At 36.9% G+C, this 17291-nt stretch overlaps 1 protein-coding gene across 5 annotated transcripts in view; it reads left to right on the top strand.

Annotated features, from left to right (window-relative positions):
- The window catches only part of Pak1 (p21 (RAC1) activated kinase 1), a 139145-nt gene that overhangs the window by 108149 nt on the left and 13705 nt on the right, over positions 1-17291 (top strand). For all 5 annotated transcript variants that reach the window (XM_047516780.1, XM_047516777.1, XM_047516781.1 and 2 more), the window contains 5 exons: positions 136-252; positions 2843-3017; positions 5317-5380; positions 9322-9370; positions 14446-14558. In XM_047516780.1, coding sequence (XP_047372736.1) covers positions 136-252; positions 2843-3017; positions 5317-5380; positions 9322-9370; positions 14446-14558 — 518 coding nt within the window. The remainder of the gene's footprint in view (positions 1-135; positions 253-2842; positions 3018-5316; positions 5381-9321; positions 9371-14445; positions 14559-17291) is intronic.

Here is a 17291-nt window from a genome sequence, read left to right as displayed (position 1 = left end):
CTATGCAAAGGTGGAAAGTTTAAAGGCCAATATACATTTCAAATGTGGTATCAAATGAGGTTTCTTTTGGGGAACTGGCAATTCTGATATCTCTATCAACTGGACCAGATAAATTTGACCTTCTTCTCTACATAGAATGTGAAGACTGTGTCTGAGACCCCTGCAGTGCCACCAGTTTCAGAAGATGAAGATGATGATGATGATGCTACCCCACCTCCAGTGATTGCTCCACGCCCAGAACATACAAAATCTGTGAGTCTGTGGGGACCTGAACAGCTTTCTGATTTATTAGAGTGAGAAGGGGAAGAATATTGAGATCTAGAAGTTTAATATTCTTGTAGGGATTCTTAGATTTTGGAGTTGGTAAAATCACTAAAACACCTTTTCTGAAGGTACTTTTTATGTGATTAAAGACAAGAAGGTGTATTTATTTTTGATTTGTAGATAGTCCCAACATATCCTATTTAATTGATGTTTATGCCAGTTCAGCTTTGGTATACTCTGTTCTCCACAGATAGCACAGAAAGATATACAGAATTGGTGTAACTTAGTTCAGGGCTAAAATAAATTATTCTAGTCTCCTGGGAAGCAACAAATTGTCTTGCTACAGATCTTTTTCTTCTCTGTTAAATGTGCAGCGTTCAGCCTCTTACAGCATCATTGATGATACTGACAGACCCAAGAGAATTTATAAATACATTAGTGCTATTAATATACTGTACATCATCAGGAGTGCATTTTGATGCCGGATGTTGGCAATGATTTCTTTTAACTTCCTTTGAGGTTCCTGCAGCTCAGAATAGTCAAAGTCCCTGTGTCCTCACTTTGCAGTCTGGTCCCTATGGATTTTACTTGATTTAGCATCATTGAGCACTGACCTCCCATCAGATGAGATAGTTTACAAGTGTTCCTTTGTTTGAGCTTTTTATTATGAGCACTCCATAAGGAGAGAAATAGCTAGGACTTAAGCTCTCTGGTCATGCAAAAACGAAAGACTATTTGAAAGAGAGCATTCAGAGAGTGTTCAGGCAGAAGTTGGTTGAATGACTATAGGAAATATAGTGGAAGAAATTTGAGGGGATTCAATGGCCACTCAGAGTGAGAATTTATGAACAGAATCTACAGAATCACCTTGTCTGTAGGTCACAAAATCACCTCCAGAAAAAATGGTCTTTAAAAATGTAATTTGTCAAAATATCTCACATTAAGGTATTTGGTTTGCAAGCATGTTCATTTAAAATATTTTTCCCTCTATACCTTGAACTCTTCTGAAATAGAGGTAATCTATATATATGTACTTTCAGTGCTTAACATAGTTCTGGACAGGTTTCAGAGTGCAGTAAATAATTGAATAAAGGAATGGATTGATAAATTTGATCTTCATGGCATTCCTTTCTGAAAAGGTTTTATTAATTGCTAATTTATAGAGGAAGCAACTGAGATTTAGGGAGGTAAACTGATCTGTCCACAGCTACTTAGTAAGCAAAAGAATCAGGATTTGAAAGCAGGTAATTAACCCCAAATCCTGGGTTGTTTTTTATCATAACACAGTGGTATTTTTGTGTGTGCAGACCTGTGCTGAAAGTCACATAAGGAGAATATTAGAGAAGGAAAAGTCAGGGTTTTTATTTGTTGTTGTTTTGTTTTTTTCTTTTTCCTCTCAAGGAGCCATATCAGAAGCAAAGTTAGAGAACAAGGCATGAGAGTATAGGTGTAGATGCCTGGAATAGAGTTTGTCTACAGACATGAGAGTAGGAAATTGAGAAATCATTATGCTAGAGTAGTCAGAAGTTAGACCAGCTGAAGGATCTCATTTATTTATTCGTCAGTTCCATCAAACATTATCTGCATGCTTAGGTAAGTAAGTGGTTAGATTAAAGAACTCAGGATGAGTAATATACATTCTGTGTCCTCATAGGATAAATTATCTAAAAGATAACTATGATATTTTTCATGACAAAATCTGATAAATATCTTGAAACAACTCCTAGGAAGTATAATTTAATTAGATCGTTTCTTTTGGAATAGTGTATAGTTGCTCATTTCATGTAACTTTTATCCCTTTCTCCTTTGACTTTCTTACCTCCTTTACCAGAATGAGAGTATATGGGCAGCATTTTGTATGGGATTAGGCTTAGAGTAGATTTGCAGTGAATGTTTGTTAAGTAAATGAATGAATGAGAAATATAGTATCTTTATCTTCAAAAGCTAAATTTTAAGTGCTTAATATCTTCTGGGCATAATTCTAATCACATTACATGTCAAATTATTTTTATAACAATGGCATAAGATAGGTATCATTATCACCATTTTACAGATGAGGACACTCATGCACAAAGAAAAGTAACCTGCCCAAAGTCATGCAGATGATAAAAATAAGAGTTGGGATTTAAGCCTCTTAAACAACAAGAGTAGTCCTTCTCTATAAGGGTTTAGTCTGAAGAGGAGCCACACAGTAGAAAACGATGTTAAGTGTTGTTAATAGCAGTGCAAAGTCCTGTGGGCACAGAGGATTTAATTTCATCTTGGGAAAACATTACAGATGAGAAAGATTCCAATCTAATGATGGAATAACTCTAGATAATTTCTCCTGAGAGTTGCCTATCCCTTTCAAGTGCTGAAACTGTCACTAACCCCTGTTATATACATTGAGAACAAGGAAGGTTATTTTACCCCAAGCTGATGGGCCTGGGCACAGAGGAAGAATAACATAGATTTTGACATATGAGAAAGAATGAATTTGGGGGGATTTGTTCTGTGGATGTTCTAACTGCCCATGTAGAAGATGTTCCCCTATGCTAACAAAGACTGGCTCTGCCCAAATTTTGCACCAATAATGCAGGTATACACACGGTCCGTGATTGAACCACTCCCTAGTACTCCAACTCGGGATGTGGCTACATCTCCCATTTCACCTACTGAGAATAACACCACTCTGCCAGATGCTTTGACCCGGAATACTGAAAAGCAGAAGAAGAAGCCTAAAATGTCTGATGAGGAGATCTTGGAGAAATTACGTAAGGACTTTGTAGTTTTCTGAACCTTCTTTTGGTCTGTGATGGGTCAAGCATAGAGATAGCATTCTGTTGCTATAAAGATCTTGATCCTAGGTTAGGCCCACGTGACTGGCTGGCCCAGTCATACAGATTGTGCTTGTTCTCACCCTGCCCTTCCACCTCACTTTGCTATCTTACCAACTCTTATTGGATGCCATGTTAGGATGCGGATGTGATAGGAGAGTGTGGATAGCTCATTTTGAGGGCAAGGAAACTCTTATCCCTAGGCACGGGGTGGAGATGACATGTAACTTTTATCCAGTAACAATGTAGGATAGTGTATTGAGAAAGGTGAATGCCTTGACTATACCTGGTGGGAAAGAATGCTGTGATTAACTACTGATGTTTATCATTGACCTAGAAGAAGACAGATCTGCCATCATGGTTGCAGGAGAAAAAGGAAGGGAAACCCAATATTTTGTGAATATTGTACCTGTACTATAAATCAAATAACAAGCAGGATGTCTTCTGGAGTTTTTTTTTGTTTTGTTTTGTTTTGTTTTCATTTAAATTTCATATTAACCCTGTGAAGACAAGCATTATGGTCCTTGTTTTTACAGTTAAGGTTATTTTAGTCCCCAAAAGGCTAAATATCCTTACCCAAATCACAACTAGGAAGTGGCAAGACAGATTAGAACACAAGCTTATAAGGCTGGACATGGTGACACTTGCCTGTAATCCTAGCAGCTTGGGAGGCTAAGGCAAGAGGATAGCAAGTTTGAGGTCAGTCTGGGAAACTTAGCAAGATCCCGTCAAAAAATAAAAAATAAAAAGTGCTGGGAATGCAACTCAGTGGTAAAGCACTCCTGGATTCAGTCCCCAGTACCAAACAAACAAACAACAACAACAAAAATTGAACACAAGCTTGTGTTCTTATGAGTAGAGCTCCTAGCCTCTTTCTGTCATGTGGAAACTTCCATTTCACTTTATTTTAGCAGCCAGAAATGAGGGTAGTCTGTTTCTGTTTCAGTAAAAGGCAGAACTATACTAGGGGAAGAACTAGGTTGATCTGTTGACTTGGAAAAATCATTTGTCAAGGGCCTTGGATTTATTCACTGTACCTACTTACTTCCAAAAAGGCTTTTGTGTGACTGATTTGGCCAAGTCTGCAAACTGGCATTGCTTTCTAATGCTCTAGCTGAGCAGCTCTTTACTTCTTCCTGATAACTTTGGTTTGATTTCTTAAAATAATTTTGCTCTTAAAAATTGCCCTTGCCTGGGGCCCTCGTCAAATGATTAAGTAAAAGCCACTTACCTAGTTGTTAATTTTACTCCTATATAGATCTTGTTCACTAAACCATTGTGTGTGTGTGTGTGTGTAAATTTTTTTAAAAGATAATAATGCTTCGAACTATAGAAAGCAGACTGTTGGGGAGTTAGGACACTTGGGTTGAAGCCCCAGCCATCACTGATTTGTGTCTTGGGCAATTTCCTGTGAGCCTCCTTTTTGTCTCTTCTTTTAAGTAAGAATATTAATACCGTACTCATTTATAAGCCAAATGGTACAAAGTATGTGAAAATGTCCAAGTCCTAGTAACTGCCATTAGTAGAAAAATGTACTGTGGACAGAGAATAAAAATCAATCTTAGCTCTGACACCAGTTTGCTGTGTGACCCTGGGGAAGTAGCTTCCCTTCTATGGGTCTCAGTTCCCCCTCTAGAATGCAAGTTGTGAAACCCAGTGAGTTCTCTCATGCTACTGTGTCTTTGCACTTGAAGTATCCTATTTTAAACTTTTCAGCTTTTTCTCCCTGGCTGGCCTTCTACCTATCCTGTAAAAATTGGCCCAGATGGCACCTTTTTGAAGCCTTTCTGGTCGTTTTTTTTGTGCCTCTTTCTGTATCCCATTGGCATTTATCACAACCATTATTATAGTTTATGGCATTTTCTATCTTTTCCATACGATTGAGCTCCTTGAGAGACTGTCTTAACTGTGCCTTATCTGTTTATTCCTAGTATAGTGTATGCCTTGGTATATAATATGAGTAAAAGTTTATTGAATGATTTAATGAATTAAAAATTTAATATGAATGACTCTTAGGAATTTAGAAATGGAATGGATTTCTATGAATAAAAGCAGGGAGATGAAACCTTGAGTTGGACTTTATTAGAGAAAAGCTAAGAGCCTCCTTAATATGCTTTTCAGGAATTGGAGACACTTCTTTAATCCTTGCCAACCCCAGGGGTTAAGGGTCACATGGGATCTGTTTGTGTCTTGATCTGGAAAAAAAAATGATTCATGGTCTCTGTTTCTTTCAAAGGGAGCATAGTGAGTGTGGGCGATCCTAAGAAGAAGTATACACGATTTGAGAAGATTGGACAAGGGTTAGTAGGGGCATTTACTTTCCCTGGATAAATGATTTAAAATTGTATGTGCTGGCATATATGATTCTGCTTCTGTTTTGCCTCTCATGAACCTTGTTCTTCCCCTTGTGGAGGTGTTATGTCAGGGTGACGTCAGGTTTGGTACCAAGAATTATGCTTAATATGAGAGATGTGCTATAAGTTGACCATATTGCAAAAAATACCCCTGCAGTGAGAGTAAGAGACCCTTTTATTTTTTTAATACAAAACCAATTTAATAAATTATACTTGGTATCAAGACCTATTAGCACTATTATGAAATGAAAAACCCAGAACTACAGACTCTTCTGCTAATGTAGTAGCACCTCTTTTTCTAGGTGGATGTCAGAATCCATGACTCTTAATCTGGGTTCCTTTTCTGCTACTTACATGCTACCCTTAGTGCACTGAACTCAGCAAATCTTAACTGAGTTCCTATCATGTGCTAGGCATTATGAATGTGGCTATGAATCAGACACAATCTTTGCCTTCAAGGAACTCAGATCAATAGAAGGACATAGGCAAAGAATTATAATGCATTGTGCTAAGTCCTATAAAGGTATTTGGCCATTATTTTAAACACAAAAAGCAATACATAAAAGGTCAGATCCAGTATGATTTTATTTATATGAAGTTCAAGAACAGGTAAAACCAGTATATAGTAGTGGAAGTCAGAATAGTGATTACTTCTGAGGGAGGTACAATGGGAAAGAGGTATGAAGGAACTTTAGAAGTGGTCTTGGTGGTGAACATAGGGTATGTACATACAGAAACCATCAAGTTGTACACGAAAGATTTGTACATATTACTTTAGGAAAATTATATCTCTGCATGAAAATAAATAAGATTTCGACAGATTACCAAAAAAGTGGAAATTTAAGGAAAAAAATGAAAAGTCTGACTTACAGTAGACTTAATTTTAGTGGAACAGAAGCATTGGTGCTAATTAAGTCATTGGAATTTTCTGTTTCAATTTCTTTATTATACACCCAGGAACTTCTGAAAATAGAATAAAGAATTGCATAATATAAGAATGTATATCATTCTATAGTCTACATCTGTTATTTACCTATAGTGTTTGGTTTAATCCTCAAAACAACTTTGGGTTGAGTGAATCTCATGGTTTTTTTTTTTCCTGGTCCCAGTGTTTTTCCTACTAGATATGGTTTTGTGAGTCTGAACTGGTATAAGGTATTTAACACCTTAAGAAGAAATCATTTTGCTTGCTTCAGAGTAATGTAGAAGGCATTTCCTTTTTTTTTTTTTTTTTTGATGGTGCTGGGGATTGAACCCAGGGTCTTATGCATGCTTGGCAAGCACTCTACCAACTGAACTATATCCCTAGCCCAAAGGCATTTCCTTTAGGTAGTTAAATGGAGACCTTAAGGTGTGGGCAAAAAGGTACATGGACAAGTGTGGACAAGTCAGATCCCTTCTCTGAACTCAAATTTCTTTGTCTGTAAAGGAAGAAGGAAATTGAAGAACTGTGGAATTGAAGAACTGTGGATTAATGGACTTTCACTTTCACGTCTGTGAAATGTTTTTCTTTTTAATAGATGTATGAGACCTATTAAAAATTTTCTTTCCTGCTTACTTGACAGATCTGTTAGAGCTAAGGCAAGAAGGAAATATTTATTAAACACCTATACTAATGTTTCTGCATACCATAATTTAAAAAAATATAATTGCCACCCCTTTACGTTGAATTTGTAGTATAATAATTTTCACTTGCTTTTTTTCCCTCCCAGTAAGTCCTGAAGTTTATTATGCTTCAAACCTGGTGTTCATATATCTTAATGTATGAGAAATAATATATTACTCAATATGATTTCAAGGTAGAAATAATTAAGTACTAACCAGTGAGCCTGAGTAGCTTTCTAGAACTTGGTGAACATAGCTACATACTCCTAGAATGTCCAGTCTCTTGAGGCTTGAGCATGTTTGTCCTTAGTCAGTTGCAGTGGTACACACCTGTAATCACAGTAAGCTGTGGGGTGGAGGCAGGAGGATCTGAAGTTCAAGACCAGCCTCAGAAACTTAGTGAGACCCTTAGCAACTTAGCAAGATTCTATCTTAAAATAAAAAATAAAAAGAACTGGGGATATAATTCAATGGTAAAGCACCCTGGGTTTAATCCTCAGTACCAAAAAGAAAAAGAAAAGAAAAAGGTGCATCTGTTAGGATCAGGAAGGGTATGAACAAGAAGATAGGCACAGGATGGCCAGGGGTAGGATAATAAGGCAGTGAATAAGTAACTGCCAACACAAATAAGTCATTCCTTGTCTGATTACCAATATCTTGCCATCACAGTTTCCAGGCAAGTAGCTGGGCTCCCAACTAAAGAATGGTGGTTAGGAGCTGGTGACCGTAATTTCTAGCTGGAAGGCATACTTACAAGTGACTTTCCCCACTGAGGAGTCATGATTTCTCTGGGAAGCATAACCTCAGGGCTTCGGTGAATGCATTCTTGTAAAAGATCAGAATTCAAAAGGTCTTCAAATTGCATCATGTATACCTGACATATGGCATGTGTAGCTACAAATATGTGTTGTAATTACTCACCTACAAATACACAGGATTTGTGTTTATAGGCAGAGAATGAGGGTCTTAGTTCTTTCAAATGGATACAATTACTTTCCTAGAATTATTTTTAGTGTTCTTTCTCTCACCCCACCCTGTTGGAGTGTTTATATACTTACATGCATGTACATATGTGTGTCTAGTGGGGTTATTCTTATCTTGGTGTGGGGTAGAAATATCAGATTTTCTGTGAGCATGTGTATTTGAAAAAAGTATATTTAATATCATTTTATATTTGAAAAATGAAAACTAAAAATTGACATTCTGTTGGCAGGATAAATGATTGAAAAGCATGGTTTTAAAGGATCATAATATCATAAAATATCAGTGGAAAGAGTACTTCAAAATTATTTTAGAATCTTCAATGTGGTTTTTCAAGTTTTATGGTTTTTCGGTATAAATTTTAATTGAGGATAACATGCATAAGCATACAAATCAATGAATTTTCAAAAAGTGAACACACCCATGTAACCAGTATCCAGATTAAGAAAGAGAACATTACTACCTGGGTGTGGTGGCACATGTCCCTAATCCCAGCTCTTGGGGAGGCTGAGGCAGGAGGATTGCACATTTGAGGGCAGTCTCAGCAACTTGGTAAGATCCTGTCTCAAAATAAAAGGACCGGAGATGTAACTCAGTGGTAAAGCTCCTCCCTAGCATGTGTGAGCCCTGGGTTCAATCCCTAGTAGACAGGGAATCTGGTGGGGGAAAGAAAGAGAACATTATTGACACCCCACAAGTCCATATCCTTTTTGATAAATATATATAAACCACCTCATTCTGAAATTCTCTGTAGGGGGCCTTTCCTCTCCCAAATCACTCCCAGTTGAAAACCACAGATTTAATCCTGTCCTTTTTTATAGATGAAGAGTTTAAAGCCACAAGAGATTAAATTAACTTGCCAAGGGTGGTAAAGAAGAGGAAGGAAAATAGGAGCAAGAAACTAATACACTTGAACACCTATCATATTTTATTTTAGTCACTTGGCTGAGTGCTTTACATGAACTAATTGAGTTAAATTCTTATGTTCATGTTATGGAAGACAAAAGTGAAACTCAGAGAAGTGACATAACTTGCTCAAGATCAGATAGCTAGTAAATACTAAGTAGAAGTTCTAGATTGAAACTCAGGTCAGTTGACCACTACAGGCTCTATTCTCTTTACAATTACATATTGCCTGTCAAATATGATAATGGGAGAGTTGTGGGGTGGGGGGGTATTTTTGCTGCAATTATTATTATTAATTTAAACACTGCCAGATTGTGTTTAGAGCTGCATTTGACAAATGGTACTTTATTGGAACATCTGTGTTTTTCTCCCCACCTGTCCCCCTGCCTGTTCAGTGCTTCTGGCACAGTGTACACTGCAATGGATGTTGCCACAGGACAGGAGGTAAGTAGACACCACCAGCTCTTGTTCTTTTGTTTCTACAGTTTTTGTTTTAGTTGGGGGGTTAATTTTTAGCCTTTCTTAACTCAATAAGGACATTTCTAGTTTCTTTCTATACCACATGAGAACCAAATAGCAGACTAACATGAGGAGACAAATATTTTGGAAAGCTTTCCACATTTAAAATATGGAGAACAGGTTGGAGAAGGTAAGAGAGGACCAGGTGAGTAAGAGGTACATCCAGGTGAGAGATAATTGTTTAGACTAAATTAATAGCATAGTATAGATTAATAGAAGTAGATGGATTTGAGGGGTAATTTGAAGGTAGGTTTGACAGGATTTGGTGATGGACTGAATGGGAGAATGACAAGTGTGGTATTATTCAAGGAGAAAGAAAAGGGGTGAAAATGTAGTTAAGAGGTTGGATACTGTCTGAGAAGCCTTCTTGTAGCACTGCCTAGTGGATAATTGCTTATACAAACTTGGTGCTTGAGGGAGAAATCTGTTACAGGAGATTTAAGCCCATATCTGTTGATCTCTAATATAGTGGCCCTACTGTTACTCTGATACTAGATTTGACTGGATACTAGAGTCCTCATTTATTTGGAGGCACCTCTTTGTCCTCTTCATTAAGCCAGGAGAACTCTGACCTTATTATTTAAAGCTTGCTGACCCAAGATCTTATCTAAAGCAAAAGGAAGACATGAAGGGAATGTAGAACTCTCAGGGTTTCTTTGCAGTTTCCTCTTTGGTTGCAGAGCAGGAATGTTGGCAGGTGGGCTGGGAGAAGTTCTTAGTTCAGAGTGCTGGAACTCAGAGGTTGAGAGAGGCACCTCCTCCTCCAATGAGAGTAGAGCTGACCTCCTCAAAGGGAGGCTGCTAGGAACCTACTTACATACTTTTTTTTCATTTAAAAATTTTTTTCCTTTTAGATATACATGACAGTAGAGTGTATATTGACATATTGTACATACATGGCCTCTTGTATATTTTTTTTTCTTGTATATTTTTGATGGTTGAAACATTCTGGTATTCTGGAAAAGCAATGGCTAATAGGGGAGCACATATTTCACTGAGCTCTTATTAGTTTTTGCAAGTATGAAAGCTCCACCTAGGGTAAGTCAACTTTAAAAATCACCATTAGGGATAAAGAGATATTCATTTTTCTTTGAGATGAGAATCCAAAGGCATAGATGCGTCCCTTAAACTATTTATATTATTTTGGGTAAAGTCATTTGATCTCTCTGAGCCTGAATTTTATTTATTTATAAAAAGTCTGTGGTAATATATACCTGACAAAAGTGTTGTAAGAATTTAGTAAAAGAGTGTTTGTGAAAATACATCATAAATTTAAAAACCACTATCTTTATTCATTTTTATTCATATACATATATATTTATTCCACAAAGTATTTACTGAGCTTTTGCTTTATGCTATACTTTGTGCTCAGAACTATGTGAAAGTTTCAGTCTTGTGCAGTCACTGAAACATTAAAATCATAAATAAATGTAAAAGACCGTAATTTCTGTGGTGTAAATATAAAATTATTATGGTACTGACAGAATCTGCCTTAAATTAAAATAGTGGTGAAGAAAGGAAGTATTAGCATGCCAGTTTTAAAGACAGTGAATTTGATGCCAAGATGAAACAAAAAGATTATACCAATCCTAAAAGAACCCTATGAGATAAGTGATGTTATTTTCTTTTTATTGATGAGGAATTTGAGACTCCAGGAGTGAAAATAACTTTTTTACAGGTCGTGCTATCAGTGATTAGCTGGGACTGGATTATAATCTTTTGACTCCTAGTCCTATGCATTTTGGGCTAAAACTCCACCACAGAACTGAGGTTAGGTGTTAGGGTCCCTTCATGTTATGTTTCTTAGGTATTACAGGCCTTGATGGGAGGCAGGCAAGTGATGGGACTGGGGAGGCAGGGAGAACTAGCTGCCTCTGTGAGAAGCTAACTCTAGGAAAAAGAAACTAGACTTCATTGTGTGCTTGCCTTGTGGTTACAAAACTATGAATGGAACAAATCCATTAGTGTGGCTAATGCAATAAAGTGAGAAGGGCCTTATTTCCTGCCACAGGGAGTACAGATCTTTAGTGGAGCTAGAGGGATGCTCTTAGTCTTTTTGAGTGAATGGTTATTGGGGGTTTTCCAGCTGGGAAAAATAGAGCTACTCTGCTCTGTCACATATAGGAAGATTAGCATGTTAATGCTGGGAAGTCTTCCAATTACAGATCAAACAATCATATTTCAAACCTGTTTTTAGAGTGAATGCATATAATAGAAAGAGAAAACTGGAAGAGCCTTTGGAGTCATATAGAACTGAGGGCATTAATTGTGATCTTAGGCAATTTTCTTAGTCTCAATTTCTTACCTGAAAAAGCAAATCATGGTTTTTACTTTGTAGGGTTGTTAGGTATTACTGAGATAATATAAGTAGAGCACCTAGCACTGAGCCTGCAACAGTAACCATTCACTGTGGTAGCAGTGGGATGAGGCTGGTTGGTTGTTGCTTTGGTTTCTACTGCTGCTGTTCCATTCTTGCTGCTCTGTGCCAGGTACTTATCAAGTGTTCCCATCATTACTATGACTACTGTTTTCATTGTTATCTTCCTTTATTACTTAAATCCTTTACTTACATGGGTAACACAATGGCCATTTTCTTACTTAGTACTCAAAACAATCCTTAGAGGAGAGGAATCACAGTTGAGGATTATCCTCAATGTATTGATGAAGAGACTAAAAGAGAACTTGTGATTGGTCAAAGTCATCAAATGACAGTCAAGCCTAAAGGTTTGGTTCTTGGAATTCAAGTTCTTTTCCTGTTTAAGAAGTGCTATTAGCTAGCCTGAATAGGTAGGGTTTGAGTAGGTAATGGCATTTAGCCTGGACCATAGTTAATCGGTAACAAATGTTGTCCTGCCACAGCTTCTGTGTTAGTCTCTACCTATCTCCCTTCTCCCTTGCTGCTGCCTTCAGCAAGGCGAGTCCTAATTATAAGTGCTTATTATACTTAATGTTTTTAGATCAACATATTGCTTTTTAGACATTAGGAAAAGCTAATCCTTAGCTGTTACAGAAAGCTGCAGCAAGACCAGACGCCTTACCTACTGGGAAAACCCACTCCAAAGCAGTTTTTTCTCACTTGGGAATGGAAGTGCCCAAAATGTTTTAAAGGATTATTTTTTTCTTTTTTCTTTTTAATGATTGACTGGATCCTTTTTATTGGATCTGTTTTGTTTTTAAGGATTGGCTGCAGAAGACTAATTGATTTGAAGAAGTAATAGGGGTTTTTTTTCCCCATGAAAATTTGAATCATTCTTTCTTTAGAGTCCTTACTTCTTCTGGAAAGACAGTTTAGTTCTATTAGATGCTCATGTTCTTACCCACTAAGGAGGAAAAAGGGAAAACATCTTTAAGGAATGAATACTTAGCAGACAACTTAAATCATATTCCTGTGGTACCTAGTAACCTATGCTGAGTTTTGTGGTTTGAAGACAAAGTACTTATCAACCCACTGAATTCTCTCTTTCCCTCTTTTCACATTTGGGGCTTTCAATCAAGTTCACAAACTTCTAGATACACACTGGCACATGCACTCATGTACACACACACACACACACACACACACACACACACAAACACATACACACTCATAACTAATCTTCATACAACGTAACATGTCATAAGTTCCTAAAGAGAGGTATAATTATGATCATATGGGACTTTAAAAAGGGGTAAAGTATAATTTGGTTTGAAAATTAGAGGTTTTTTGGCTTGATACACAGCATAAGTATCTTTCACATGTGTGGAATTGATGCAGGATCTTCCAGATGGAGAGGCGATCCTGAACAAAGGCAGGGAGAACATGGAGAGTATGAAGGAATACAGTGGGAGTAAGGTAGAGGTCAGGTAATTCATGAGAATTGTCAGTGTTGGGCTGAAGAATAGTTCTAGCCAACCAGGAGCCATTTATGTTTTTGAACAGGGGAGTTATCCAGTGTGTACTGTGGGGAAAAATTAATCTGGTTATGTGTGCAGGATAAATTAAAATAAAATAACTTAAGGGTTTTAATCCTGACTTTGCTATTGACTAACTGTATGCAAGTCATATATCCTTTATGAATCACAATTTCTTCACCTTTTAAATGGTTAGTGATACTGAACATACAGATGTCTCTGTGGATTAAATAAAATAACAAATTTGAGAATATCTTTTATAGTATTGGACACAGAAAAAATGAATGCAAAGTGCCTTGGACACTGAAGTATACCTTATATTTGTATTATGTGGATATTTGTTTTATTTATACAGATAAAAATACTAGCAGGATATTTTCATACATAAACATTAGGGATCTTATTCCTCTTTTTTCTTTCTATCTTACACCTCAGTACTAGGAATTGAACCCAGGGACACTAAATCACTGAACTATATTCTTTGTTTTTTAAAAATTTTATTCTGAAACAGGCAGGGTCTCACTAAGTTGCTGAACCTGGCCTTGCACTTGTAATCCTCCTGCCTTAGCCTCCCAAGTTGCTGAGATTATCAGCATACATCACAGTGCCCAGCATCTTTCTCTTCTTAATCTGGTCAACTCTGATTTTATCTTTACATACCACATTCAAAAAGTAACCCCTCCCCCCACTTCGTGAAATTTCTGTACATAGCCAGACTGAAAGAGTTCTTGCTCTATTTTGTGTTCCTGTAGCTCTTTGCTTGAACTTCTTTTATAGCATCTTTTTAATTCTGTGATTTTAAAGTATTATTATACATTTAATCATTAAACTTTGATGTATAGCAGAATGACATCTAGGCCTTAGTTTCTGATTCAGTAGCTTGGGGTGGAGTTTGGAAATATTTATTTCCAACAAGTTCCCTGATGATGTTGATGCTTCTTACTTGGGGACTTCAGTTTGAAAACCATTTGTCTAAATTATGAATTACTTGAGGACTAAGAATGTATCTTATTCATCTTTGTTTCCTTAGTATTTAAGTTTTGATACTGAGTAAGTGCTCAGTAAATGCTGAATGACTCTAATTGCACGTTAAATACACTGAATTTCAGGTGGCCATAAAGCAAATGAATCTTCAGCAGCAGCCGAAGAAAGAACTGATTATCAATGAGATCCTGGTTATGAGGGAAAACAAGAACCCAAATATTGTGAACTACTTGGACAGGTATGGAGTGGTGGGTCCTGTCAAAGGAATGGGAACTTTGGGATGAATGGGTTAGAGGAGGGGTCAACACCAGCACTCTGAATTGCCTCCATTTAAGTGTTTATTGTGGTGCTGAGTTCTCTGAATCCAGTCTCATAATGCTTGATACCTCTGATTACTGGAACATCCTTCTGGGTGAAGCTAAACCCTGTCATCCTGGGTCTTCTAATTGTTGATCCCAGTACTTTTTGTTCTGTACTGGGGAAACCCTTCAGCTCATCTGCCTGTCAAACATCTGTCCTTCATTTTATATCCCAAATCTTTCCTCATCCTGCTCACCCTTCTGAATAACTCCTGGTTTTTCTTTATTCTCTTAAAATGTGATGCTCAGTATTAGATGTTTCATTTGAGATCTGACCACTATAGAGAGAGTAGAACTCTTTCTAAACTTACTTGATTTCATTATTGTTTTATTAGCATGCCCCTTTCACCGTTCACTCCTAGTAAGTTTGTGGTGAACTAAAAATCTCTGATTTTTTCCTTAAATATGTGTGCATTAAACTCTCCAGTTTAGAACAATTTTTTTGTTATAGAACTTTTGAAGCTGTGTCCATTCAATCCCATTTTTATTATTTCAGTCTATCATCCCAGCCTGACAAAATTCTGTTCTTCATTATAGTATGAGTGATTATAGCTGACATTAGCTTTACCAAGAACTTTCATGAATGGTACCTCATTGTGAGGCAGGGTTTAGTCATATTATACAGATTGGGAAACTAAGGTTGATATAAGTTAATGGCTGGTCTAAGACAAGTAAACCAGTAAATACCAAACTAGGGTTTTTTTTTATATTTTACTTTTTTATTAGGATAATTTTTTATTGTTTGTTCTATTTAGTTATACATGACAGCAGAATGCATTTTGATTCATTGTACACAAATGGGAGTACAACTTTTCATTTCTCTGGTTATACATAATGTAGAGTCACACCATTTGTGTAATCATACATATACATAGGGTAATGATGTTTATCTCATTCCACCAGTTTTCCTTCTTCCCTGCCCCATCCCCTCCCCTCATTTACCTCTACACAATCCTAGATTAGTAGATTGACTAGATTAGTAGTCAAGAGATCAAGAGATTAGGATTTTAGGATTCACATCTTCCCTTACATCCTCCATTCTTCCCTTACCCTCTTCCCCTCCCCATTATGTATCAGCATCCACTTACCAGAGAAAACATTTGGCTTTTGGTTTTTTGTGACTGGCTTATTTCATTTAGCATTATATTCTCCAACTCCATCCATTTACCTGAAAATGCCATAATTTTATTCTTCTTTATGGCCGAATAATATTCCGGATTAGAACATTTATAGATTTACTATTTGTACCTTATCAGTATTCCAGAGGCTTATACTGAGCAATTAGAAGTAAGTAACACTCAGTCTTTGTCTTCAAACAGCACCTGATTTGGTAAAGGAAAAAAAAAAAAAAATCTGTATAAGCACAGAAGAGCATACTCTCAACCTAAGCATTCAGTGAAGGTGTTACAAGTGAGGGTCTGTGGTTTTTGTGAGATGTTCCATAAAATATGTGGGACAAAATATGTGCTATTCTTCCCCAAATATGTGCATTGCCTTTGAAATGGGATATTTGAAGGTACATTGGCACAGGGAGTAGCCACAAAGAGTTTGAGACAACTTGAATATGATTTGCATAGTCTTAGCTTTGACAGTGATATGTCAGACCCAGGAAAAGTGGCTTTATTTGTCAGTGTCCAGATATACTTACTTAGATCTTCATATTCTTCTTCCAGTCAGTTTAAGGTAACAGTTGTTTTTCAGTATGGGTGAGAGGCCATAAATATGTGTTCTTTATCAGGGAATGAACAGGTTCATGGCAGTGGAGCACTTTTTACCCAGTCTTGATTTTTCTTTTGGTTCATGTGTTAGTCCATTTGGGATGCTATAATAAGATTCCAGGTGCTAGAGCATTTATAAACTATATAGATTTATTCCTGAAAGTTCTGTAAACTGGGAAGTCCAAGATCAATGTGTAAGCATATTCACGGTCTGGTGAGGGCCTTAGGCTGGTTCATAGATAGCGCCTTCTTGTCGTGTCCTTATATGGTAGAAAATGTGAGGCAGCCCTCCGAGGCCTTTTATAAAGGCATTAATTCTTCATGGGCCTTAAAAATTTTCAAGACTTGGGCTGGGGGTGTAACTCAGTGGCAAGTCTTTGCCTAGCATGGGGAGGCCCTAGATTTAATCCCCAGAACTGCCAAAACAAAAAAAACAAAACAAAACAAAAACCAGGAAGACAGAAAAATAATTTTAAGACTTTTAATTACAAAGAATGCAGTCTTGTGGAAAGAGTACTAGATTAGTAGTCAAGAGATCAAGAGATTAGGATTTTAGGATTCACATCTTGCCCTTTTCTTGAGACCAATTTATCAAACTCTTTCAACAGTTTCCCTTCTACCTGGCAGTAGTCCCATTATCAGGAATTAAAAAAAAAAAAAAAAAAAAAAGACAACATACCTCACATCTCAAACCAAACCAAGAAATGTTTTTCCAGCCTAGTTTCTTTGACCAAGGCTATCAGAAGAGTCTGTAGGGCTCTGAACTAGCCTTGTTTTTATTTGTCCTATTTTACAGGTGAGAAAATATTGATTAGACAGGTTAAGTGACTATCACATAGCAGGACTGAGTGATCCAATCTCCAAATGAAACTATCAGTTCTAACTTATGTCAGC

Source organism: Sciurus carolinensis, chromosome 11 (assembly GCF_902686445.1).
Source record: "Sciurus carolinensis chromosome 11, mSciCar1.2, whole genome shotgun sequence".
Classification (NCBI taxonomy): Eukaryota; Metazoa; Chordata; class Mammalia; order Rodentia; family Sciuridae; genus Sciurus; species Sciurus carolinensis.
The sequence above is the reverse complement of the archived record's forward strand: the minus strand, read 5'-3'. Positions and strand labels throughout refer to the sequence as shown.